Here is an 11844-nt window from a genome sequence, read left to right as displayed (position 1 = left end):
CTTCTTCAAGACAGAGTCCTGCTCTCACCCCCAGGCTGGAGTGCAGTGGTTCAGTTTTGGCTCACTGCAACCTCCACCTCCCAGGCTCAAGAGATCCTCCTGCCTTAGCCTCCCAAGTAGCTGGGACTACAGGCATGTGGCACCACACCCAGCTAATTATTTGTATTTCGTTGTAACAGTGGGGTTCATGTTGCCTAGGCTGGTTTCGAATTCCTGAGCTCAAGCGACCTGCCTGCCTTGGGCTCCCCAGATGCTGCGGTTACAGGCATGAGCCACAGTGCTTGGCAGTTTATTTTCTTTTTTAAAATTTTATGTGTTAAAGTTTTGTGTTTTTCTTTTCTTTTTTCAAGACAGTCTTGCTCTGTTGCCCAGGCAGGAGTGCAGTGGTGCCATCTCGGCTCACTGTAACTTCTGCCTCCTGGGTTCACGTGATTCTCCTGCTTCAGCCTCTCGAGTAGCTGGGATTACAGATGTCCACACCACCCCTGGCTAATTTTTGTATTTTTGGTAGAGGCAGGGTTTCACCATGTTGGCTAGGCTAGTCTTGAACTCCTGACCTCCAGTGATCCACCTGCCTCAGCCTCCTAAAGTGTTGGGATTACAGGCATGAGCCATCGTATCCGGCCAGTTTTATGTTTTTCTAAGTATTTTATTTATATTTGTTCATTTAATTTATTTATTTTAGAGACAGGGTCTTTCCCTGTTGCCCAGGCTGGAGTTCAGTGGCACGTTATAACTCATTGCAGCCTCAAATTCATGGAGTCACGCAATGTTGCTACCTTAGCTTCCTGAGTAGCTAGGACTACAGGCACAAGCCACCTCGCCCAGCTAATTTATTTTTTGTAGAGACAGGAGACTCACCTTGTTGCCTGGACTGGTCTCAAACTCCAGGCCTCAAGTAATTTTCCCATTTTTGCCTCCCATAGCAGTGGGATTAACAGGGATGAGCCACAGAATGATTCAATATAAACAAATCATTAAGACTAATACTCTTTGGAGAAGTTGGCACAAGTCTTTATCCAGCTGACTGCTGCATCATCTTTAGTGATAATTAACAATACCACATTGAATATACTGTTTTCCCGTTAACTCAATTCTCAGTCCATAGTTTCTGAGTCGGGAGGTCTTGGATGGCACCCAGGAATTTGCATCTCTAGCTAGTTCCTAGGTGATGCTGATACAGCTGGCAGGGAAGCACGTTTTGCTAAGGGCTCAAGGTTCTATGTTCCAGAGTTTTATATCTGAAATGAAATTCTTCAGCAACTGATGAGCCTCCTTAGGCAGTCTGGGACACAGTGTTATACTGCCCTTTTCTTTCTTTCTGTCTTTGAGACAGAGTTTTGCTCTTATCACCCAGGCTGGAGGGCAATGATGCAATCTCAGCTCACTGCAACCTCCATCTCCGAGGTTCAAGAAATTCTCAGCCTCCTGAGTAGCTGGGATTATAGTGTGTGCCACCACACCCAGCTAATTTTTATATTTTTAGTAGAGACGGCGTTTCATCATGTTGGCCAGGCTGGTTTGGAACTCTTGATCTCAGGTGATCCATCGGCCTTGGCCTCCCAAACTTACAGGCGTGAGCCAGCACGCCTGGCCTATACTGCCCTTTTCACAGAAATGTTTGTAGGGTGGCTTTTGTGTGATTGCCACCCAGCAGATGGGTAATAGAGATGAGGTAGTGGATCTTTGGCGATAAAGGCATTGTGTAGCCTATGCTGTGTAGCCTGCGAAGAGACTGAGCGGAAGTGACCCAGTGTACTGAGCAAAAGACGCTAGTACTCTGTGCTTTACGCTGGTGTCGTTCCAGACTTGTCTGAAAGCCAGGATAACCAGCATTGCCAGTGGTTTACTCATACAGCATTTAAAAAATGACAGATTCCTTGAAGGATAAAACTTACTCTATGGCGTCTAGAATGTGAACTTGAGTTACAGTTTCTTAGGATAGAATTCTTTTGTAAAATTCGACGTTGTATCTAATGGGAATTTTAATTTTAGTGTTTGATGGAGTTAATGTCATTTCTTTAGAGAATAACTGGGGAAATAATATTTCATCAGAAAGCTTTCAGAAATGTGGCAAGACTTCCGCACCCAATCTTGAGGGTCTTTACCGTGTTACACCCTCTAGGATCTTCACTAAAATAGAAAGAACGTTTCATGCAAGTGTTAGAGTATCTTTTTGATATCTGCAGATGAAAGTCCTTCTGGGAGAGATTGTTCTTCAATACAGTTCACAGTGATGGAACATTCTTTCATGTCTTTATCAGGATTTCTGCTTCCTAGTGCATTTCCTCATATGCTAGGATGAAAACTGTCAAGTTGGATGATGCATATGTGAAGTATTTTATCAAATCATTCCAGGGAGTCAGTGCAGGCCCTTTGACAGCCCGCTGGGATGAGGCATGTCTACATTGAAATGTTTTAATTTTACTTCAGAAGGGCAGAGATGTTACCAGAGCAGTGGCTTCCAAACAGCATGGCATAAGGACTGTGGGAGGCCGTTGGGAGAGTTTACTTTGGTTCAGTTCCGCAGACGCTCAGCCACAGTTTTAAAGTCAGTTTCACAATTGCGTGGCTCTCTCCAGAGCTGCAGCCTGCCAAGTCACACAGAGCTGGTTTTCTTGTTCTTCCCAGCTTTGGGGCTATTCAGTTCCCCCTAAACCCCAGACATGAAGGTGGAGGTGTAGGGGAAGAGTCAGAAGTGCTGTTAATAATTCATTTGAAAGGGGTTTCTATGTAATGTAGAGTAAGCAAACAAGATAGTATAGGATTGACTACTTTAAAAAATAGATTTTATGGGTACAAAAAATAGAATGAATAAGACCTATTTTATAGCACAACAGAGTGACTATAGTAATAAGTTAATTGTACATTTTTAGATGTCATTGGGTTGTTTGTAACTGAAAGGATAAATGGTTGAGGGGATGGATACTCCATTCTCCATGATGTGCTTGTTTCGCAATGCATACGTGTATCCAAGCATCTCATGTACCCATAAATATATACATCTACTATGTACCCATAAAAATATTAAAAAATAAAAATAAAAATACCTTTTGAGGCTGTGTGCAGTGGCTCACACCTGTAATCGCAGCACTTTGGGAGGCTGAGGTGGGTGGATCATGAGGTCAGGAGTTTGAGACCAGCCTGACCAACATAGTAAAACCCCATCTCTACTAAAAATGCAAAGAATTAGCCGAGTGTGGTGGCAGGCACCTGTAATCTCAGCTACTCAGGAGTCTGAGGCAGGAGAATGGTTTGAACCTGGGAGGCAGAGGTAGTAGTGAGCCAAGATCTCACTACTGCACTCTAGCCTGGGCGGCAGAGCGAGACTCCATCTCAAAAAATACATGTCTTTTGAGTGTTTTTGCTGAGAATAAATTTTTTTTAGTTTAATCAAAGATAATATTTAAAATTCAGATGAAATATACATTTCACATAGCCATTACTTGACAAAAAATATTTCTCAAAAAATTTTTTTGAACCATCTACATATTAAGAGAAATTGGGAGAGCCATTTTTTTCTTTGTTAGTATAATCCTTCTTGGTATTTGTACAACACTAAGTTTCTAAATTTGTTGTTGAGGTGTCATGACTTTAGCAATATAACAGAATTATAAACAGAAATACAGGAATTGCAAATTCAAGCTTGTGATTTTACTTTGTATTTCTCTCCCTCCCAGCCAATTGAGATCTAGTGCAAGTTATCCATGTTTTGACATTTTCATAGTTATTTTGATTGCTTAATATTATGTTGAAATTTTGAACTATAATTTACTGACCTCTGTATAATCAAATCCTGAGGTTGATTTTGATTATTGGCATAGTTGATGGCATGATGGTATAGCAGTGAACATTTACTGATTCAGCTTTTGTTATTCTCATTTATTTTTATGGTGCCTGCTATGTTTCATTAATTTTTTTTTTCCCCCCAAGACAGAGTCTTGCTCTGTTGCCCAGGCTGGAGTGCAATGACGTGATCTCGGCTCACTGCATCCTCTGCCTCCTGGGTTCAGGTGATTCTCCTGTCTTAGCCTCTCAAGTAACTGGGATTACAGGTACCCGCAAACAGCCTGGCTAATTTTTTGTATTTTTAGTAGAGGTGGGGTGTCACCACGTTGGCCATGCTGGTCTTGAACCCGTGAACTCAGGTGATCTGCCTGCCTTGGCTTGGAGAAATGCTGGGATTGCTGGTGGGAGCCACCACGCCCAGTCTTCATTAACTTTTAAAATTAAGTTTTTAAAAAATTTTGTGTTTGGAATTGGAGACTATTTGTAAATTTACTAAACAGACAATTGAAAATTATATGAGCCTGTAATCCTAGCACTTTGGGAGGCCAAGACGGGTGGATCACGAGGTCAAGAGATTGAGACCATCTTGGCCAACGTGGTGAAACCCCATCTGTACTAAAAAATAAAAAAAAAAATCAGCTGAGTGTGGTGGTGTATGCCTGTAGTCCTAGCCACTCGAGAGGCTAAGGCAGGAGAATTGCTTGAACCCAGGAGGCGGAGATTGCAGTCAGCAGAGATTGTGCCACTGTACTCCAGCCTGGTGCCTGGTGACAGAGCAAGACTCTGTCTCAAAAAAAAAAAAAAAGAAAGAAAAATGAACCATGACTAACTAACGATAACAAAAGTTATTCGGAGATTAGTTAGCTTACCTAACTAACTGGCTTACCAACCTAGGAATAACTTTTATTATTATATTATATTATTATATTATGATAATGATAGTTCCAGTGTGTATTGTTTATGCTGGAAAATAATATTTTTAAAAAAATGATAGCTGCCCTCATTGAGAACCTACTATGCTAGGTGCTTTATGTATCTTCCTGTCTTCTGGCATTGTAGGGAGTATTGATCAAATTGGTTAAAGCAGGTTACAAAACCAGAATAGTGTACTTGAGCCTAAATTGGAGAGCTAAAAATAAATTTGGTTTCTTAGCCATAGCATTTGGTTTATTAAATTGTAGGCCAGGCAACAAATTCTCAAACCACAGAGTACCACGGGTTCTTTTTTTCTGACATTAACAGAACAGTATTGTTCATGATGATGGTTCCATTTGTAAACTAGCTTCTGCCCCACTTGGCTTTTTTTCTTTTCTTTTTTTTTTTTTTTTTTGAGGCAGAGTTTCACTCGCCCGGACTGGAGTGCAATGGCAGTATCTTGGCTCACTGCAACCTCCACCTCCTGGGTTCAAGCAATTCTCCCGCCTCAGTCTTCTGAGTAGCTGGGATTACAGGCACCTGCCACCATGCCCTGCTAATTTTTGTATTTTTGATATAGATGGGGTTTTGCCATGTAAGCCATGCTGGTTTTGAACTCCTGACCTCAGGTGATCTCCCTGCCTCAGCCTCCCCAAGTGCTGGGATTACAGGCGTGAGCCACCGTGCCCGGCCCTGTTTGGCTTTTGAATGCCTGCTAATGTTCCTTAATTGCAGATCAGTGAAGCCAAACTAATTGCTTGTTGGGCACATAGATTGCCTTTTTAATTTGCTGTATAATGTTGTTTCTACCAGAAATGCACAATATATTGTTATCTAAGTAAAACTCATTAAAATAATCTTATACATAACAAAATGCGTGATGTTTTATCCTAATCTTGCAAATAAAAGAAAATAAATTGGCATGACAGAGAGTTATAATTTACGAGGTCTCTTTTTTAAGTGCTTTTGTACCCATTTTGGAAGATACACATAAAATGATTGCTGTGGTTTATATTAGTGTGATAGTTTTCTGTACTAAGGATTGTTTTGTTCTGTGCTTTCAGTGTGTTTTAAATGATAATAATGATACAGACTTTTGAGACAGTCACTTATTTCAGACTGTACAGTTTACCCAGAGAGATTAGCATTTATCCAGCGACTTTGCATTTTATTAAATAAAAAGAAACCTGTGCTGTCATTGTCAGCTTACAAATGCCCATTGTGAGGGTTACCCTTAGAATTTGTAGGAACACTTGTTCATAGATTGGTAAGATGGGTGATATTTATTTTCTTTCTGTTTCCTTGAACTAACATGGCAGCTTTGCAGAGGGCTTTGCCTTTACTCTTTGATAATTAATTTTGTTCATTTAGCTAATATACATTAAGCAGCTTCTGAGTGCCAGGAACTTTTGGAGATACCAGTTTGTTTGTTTGTTTGTTTTTTTCTATTTGTGATAAATGATCTGCCCAGGAGAAAAATCTCTGAAATGAATTTCAGAGCTTTAGAAATGATTTTCCATGGCTGATGCTATGGCTCACGCCTGTAATTGCAGCACTTTTGGAGGCTGAGGCAGGTGGATCACCTGAGGTCACGAGTTGGAGACCGGCCTGGTCAACATCGGGAAACCTTGCCTGTACTAAAAATCCAAAAAATTAGCCAGGCATGGTGACACACGCCTGTAGTCTCAGCTATTTGGAAGGCTGAGGCAGGAGAATCCCATGAGCCCAGGAGGAAGAGGTTGCAATGAGTGGAGATTGTGCCACTGTACTCCAGCCTGGCAAAAGAATGAGACTCCGTCAATAATAATAATAATAATAATAGTAATAATAATAATAATAATGATGATGCCAAGTGTGGTGGCTCATGCCTGGAGTCCTAGCACTTTGGGAGGCAGAGGCAGGTGGATCACTAGAGGCCAGGAGTTCAAGACCCCCTTGGCCAACATGGTGAAACACCGTCTCTACTAAAAATACAAAAATTAGCCAGGCCTGGTGGCATGTACCTGTAATCCCAGCTGCTCGAGAGGCTGAGGCAGGGAGAATCACTTAAACTGGGGAGGTAGAGGTTGCAGTAAACCAAGATCACACCACTGCACTCTAGCCTGGGCAGCAGAGTGAGACTTTGTCTCAAAAAAATAATAATAGAAATGATTTTACAAATAGAGTAATATCATCAAGGGGCTTCTACTAAAAAAATTAACAAATGCCGATCTTAAAAATATTTTTTTCTCATTTAACCTTAAAAATGTCAAAATGCCTGTCTTTTAAAGGAAATTGTCCATTACAGTTTCCTTCAAAATTTTTGTCTTTTCTTCTTGTAGGTTATTTCTTATGAGGGTCATGGATATCCCCTATCTAAACTTGGAAGGACCAGACTGTAAGTAAATTTGTATTTTCTTTTTGCATCTGTGCATTTAAGCGTGTGGGTAACAGGAAAATACTATTAAAGAAAAAGCTTTTTTCACTTAAAATTGGGCAGTGATTTTTGTGGTGGATAGGAATAGTATACTTAAGTTAATGGGACGCTTGGGCATTCATTAGCCATCTCTTCACTTATTGAATTTTAAAAATGCGTATCTTCTCTATATATTTCATTTTCACTCAGAAGTGTTTTCATCATTTTCTATAAATATTTATAATAGATTTTAAGATATGCTGGCTGTCAGTAACATGGTAAGATTTCTATTTTCCAGTTAGTTGAGTATGTATATATTTAAATTTAGAAGGTTGCTTTTTATTTTGTTTTTTTTATTTAAAAACCGTGGAAGGTCTATGGGAAGTCGTTGCTTTTTCTTTTCATCTGCTTTTTTCTCTGTTTCATTGTTCTTCTTTACCTTAACGCATGTCATTGGCATGTAGACATGGGAGAACTATACTTCGTGATAATAATTGTTGCAATGATAGTTTGAGGACATACTATTGTATTGCCCTCCATATTAGACTGATATTTTGGTCTGTCATTGTGACAAGAATTCTGTATGCTAAATATCGCCATTCCCAGTTTATAGTCCAGAGTGTTTAGAGTGGTTGCGTCTCTTGCTTAGAGTTGCATGGTTAAATTCTAGGTCTGGGATCAGAAAACAATATTATGACTCAGGATTGCCTTACTTAACAGTTAGTCCATTTAATTTGAACAGTGCTTTTTTTTTTTTTTTTTTTTAACTGAGTAGATTAAAATGGGAAAGTTAAATGTTTAATGACGTGAAACTTCTTGAACATAGCAGCCTTTATTTTTCTTCTAAATAATTTGCATTGCTGGTGTGTGCTGGCTCATGCCTATAATTCTAGCACTTTTGGAGACCAACGTGGGAAGATCACTTGAGGCCAGGAATTCGAGACCAGCCTGGGCAACATAGTGAATAGCGAGAACCTATCTCTACAAAAATAAAATTTTAAAAATATGAAAATTAGCCAGGCTTGGTGGCATGCACGTGTAGCCTCAGCTGCTCAGGAGGTTGAGGTGGCAGGATCGCTTGGGCCCAGGAGTTCAAGGCTGCAGTGAGCTGTTACCGTGCCACTGCATTCTAGCCTGGGTGACAGGGCAAAACCTTGTCTCAAAAAATAAATAAATAAAAATCAAAAAGTAAATGTTTTTCATAGGAACTTCATGAGAAAAGAAGATGTTTTTGCATAGGGTTCAAGTTGTTGTGGGTTCTGTAAAGTACCAGAACCTGAGGTCTAGATTACAATGGGAGAATCCTACCGATCCTAGCATACTTTTAGGAGTTATTTGGTAATCATGAGGAATTCATAACACTTCTCCAAAATAGCTTAGACTTAGTTTCATCAAAGAGCCACTGGTTTACTTGATCACTTTTCACCCGTCAGCATTTCATCATAAATTTGTCTTGTAGTGCAGCCTAAACGTGATCATGTTCTCCATGTGACATTCCCCAAAGAATGGAAAACCAGCGACCTTTACCAGCTTTTCAGTGCCTTTGGTAAGTACCAGTTCAGATGTACTTTTTAGGGTTTTGCTGTTCATTTTGTATATAGGTGGTCAGAAGTAGAAAGACAGCTTTGGCCTGGGCATAAAAGAATGTTAATATTCAAGATTTTAATGTCACTCTTTGAATTTTCTGGTTTATGATACTGTTATCTTTGTGCTAATATGATCTGAGAAATTTTTAATAGACCTCACAATACAGAGCTATTAATTCATGGAAAGCAAAACACCATGATGATGACCCCCCTTACTATTGACCAGGGAAGATAAGCTTTGGCTGAGAATACATCATTTTTCAGACCAAACTCAGAGGGCTTGTATGTTTCATAATGAGAGGGGAGACAGTTTCTGCTTTAGATTGAATAATCTAAGTAACAGACAGATGTTTGAGTAGATCAGGATTTGTGATACATGTATAAGGTAGGACAGTCCTTCTCTTTCCTTTTTTTTTACCAGGTCATGTGATTAAGTTTGTTTGAGCAGTCTCTTGATTAGTGTTTATGAAGACCATTGTGATTGTAAACCCACAGCAATGCCTTTTATTTTAACAAAGTATTTAAGCTAGTCTCTTTGGAAATTTTTGGATAAAGCAAAGGCCACAAAACCTAAATGTTCAGTAGTAAGAAAGTTTAGTAACTGTTTATGTATCTTTTAGTATGTAGCCATTTAAAAAATATTTGAAGAGTTTATTAAAAGAAGTTGAAGTGCTTTTATTTTAATATTTAGACTGAAAAGCAGATGCAAAGTAGGCTTCTTATATAACTGAGACCATTTTTAATTTTTCTTTATTATTTTCCTTTTTTTGTTTTCTAAATAGGGATGGGCTTAAGTGATCCTCCCACCTTGTACTCCCAAAGTGGTGGGATTACAGGGCATGAGCCACTGAGCCCGACCTATTTTTTTCTTGTTTATTTTAAATTGATATTTTAGGATAGTAGACTCACAGTAGTGCCTCCTGCACCTGATTTTCTGAATGCAAATATAAATGGAATAAAATAAGTCAGAACGAACATTAAGACATACAAAATTAAGTATTAACACTACTTTCAGTAAGATTATGTGTAAGCATGGTGGTGTGCACTTATAGTCCCAGCTACTTGGGACACTTGGATGGGAAGATCACTTGAACCCAGGAGGCAGAGGTTGCAGTGAGCTGAGATCGAACCACTGTACTCCAGCCTGGGTGACAGAGTCAGACTCTGTCTCAAAAAGTAATAATAATAAAGAAATAGTTGTGTTTTTGAACCTATGATCTTTATTAGTGGTCTCTGATTTTTGTTAGTGGTCTTGATGGGAAAATAAGTCTCCAATCCTGGTATTGCTCTGAATGATGACAAGTCCTAGGGCTGTGTTAAATTTCCAATAGCTTCTTTTCCCCCGATCTGTCTCCTCTCTGGAAGTTTTAACCTAAATAACTGCTGTGGTAGCCTTTAAACAGGCTAACTCTCTGTAGTGCTAAAATTTTGATCACGTTTTAAACCAGCACCTTCTCTGTTTTTAGAGATAGGCTATACTGAAATGTGTAAGATACACACATTAAATCAGATAGCTCTCCACATAGTCAGATGTTCACTTTAAATTTGCGATTGCAGGTAACATTCAGATATCCTGGATTGATGACACATCAGCATTTGTTTCCCTTAGCCAGCCTGAGCAGGTACAAATTGGTAAGTGTTTTGGATTTCTGTTTTGTGTATTAAATGCAGTGAGAGGTTGCCTTCCCGCTGCCTCCTTAATTTAAAAGCTGCGAACTCAGTCAGCTTACATGCATTGCTGCCTGGTTTGTTTTTGAGATTGTCTCTGAAATCAATGAAATAATTAGCAAGTATCATGTATAGATGAGAAAATAAGACAAATCTTTTTATTTATTAGGTATGCTACATAGTGTGTTTTTTCACTTACCTCCATTCTGTTCCGTTCTCATTGCACCTTTTCTAAAGTGATTTGCAGATTTTCTTTGAAAATGAGAATTACCTGTAGTAAATTAATACCTGTTCATCTCTGTACTTTCCCCATTTGTTTATACATCTGTGAGATTTATTCACTCCATTAAACTTGTATCAGATATTTTTTGTTGTTGTTGTTTGAGACCAAGTCTTGCTCTGTTGCCCAGGCTGGAGTGCAATGGCATAATCTCGGCTCACTGCAACCTCTGCCTCTTGGGTTGAAGTGCTTGTCCTGCCTCAGCCTCCCGAGTAGCTGGAATAGCAGGCATGCGGCATGACACCCTACTGATTTTGGTATTTTTAGTAGAGACGGGGTTTCACAATGTTGGCCAGGTTGGTCTTGAACTCCTGACCTCAGGTGATCCACCTGCTTCGGCCTTTCAAAGTGCTGGGATTACAGGCATGAGCCACTATACTCAGCCTCGTTTTACAAACAAAGTTAATGTTTTATTTGCTTTTAAAATACGGTTCTAGGCCGGGCATGGTGGCTCAACGTGGGCGGATTATCTGAAGTTGGGAGTTTCAGACCAGCCTGGCCAATAAGGTGAAACCCCCATCTCTACTAAATATATAAAAATTAGCTGGGCATGGTGGCATGCACCAGTAGTCCCAGCTACTCAGGAGGCTGAGGCAGGAGAATTGCTGGAACCTGGGAGGCGGAGGTTGCAGTGAGCTTACATTGTACCACTGCAGTGCAGCCTGAGCAACAGAGTGAGACCCTCTCTCAAAAATAAATAAATAAAATAAAATAAATAGGGTTCTAAAAAGATGGAACACCCCATCTCTTGTTGGATCCTAAATAATTTTGATATTAACCATCATTAAACATTCTGTTTTCTTAAGATAAAAAGGTTTTGAATAAAATATTGAAGAAAATGTATGAAATGGTGAAAATTAAGCTACATATTCAAATAAATTTCAAGTACAATGCTGCTTTGATAATGTAAAAGATGTGATAATTTTAAGTGATATGTTTAATTTTTTTTTACTTTAACAAAGTGCTACATAGTAAAACTATAATTCTGATAGTAGAACTGTTGAGTAATTATATATGAAAACTTGTACAAATAGGCAAATTCAGATAACAGTATTTTGGTATTTTTGTTTATTATCTGACTGTCACAGGGATCCAGATTGTGTTGTAGAGGGGAAAAGCTTAGGTTTTCGGAATCATACTGCAACACCACTTATAGTTGTATGACCTTGGGTGCCTTATTTAACTTTGATAAACTTCTTCTTATTTCTGTA

General features: G+C 39.2%; 1 protein-coding gene across 3 annotated transcripts in view; it reads left to right on the top strand.

Annotated features, from left to right (window-relative positions):
• The window catches only part of PARN (poly(A)-specific ribonuclease), a 200313-nt gene that overhangs the window by 69951 nt on the left and 118518 nt on the right, over nucleotides 1-11844 (top strand). For all 3 annotated transcript variants that reach the window (XR_001828543.2, XM_017540011.2, XM_017540012.2), the window contains exons 19-21: nucleotides 7026-7081; nucleotides 8559-8645; nucleotides 10243-10317. Coding sequence is in view for 2 of the 3 variants with exons in the window: in XM_017540011.2 (XP_017395500.1) it covers nucleotides 7026-7081; nucleotides 8559-8645; nucleotides 10243-10317 (218 nt within the window). In the remaining variant the exon portion in view is untranslated. The remainder of the gene's footprint in view (nucleotides 1-7025; nucleotides 7082-8558; nucleotides 8646-10242; nucleotides 10318-11844) is intronic.

Source organism: Cebus imitator, unplaced genomic scaffold, assembly GCF_001604975.1.
Source record: "Cebus imitator isolate Cc_AM_T3 unplaced genomic scaffold, Cebus_imitator-1.0 Scaffold122, whole genome shotgun sequence".
Lineage (NCBI taxonomy): Eukaryota > Metazoa > Chordata > Mammalia > Primates > Cebidae > Cebus > Cebus imitator.
This window is presented reverse-complemented; position numbering and strand designations above follow the sequence as displayed.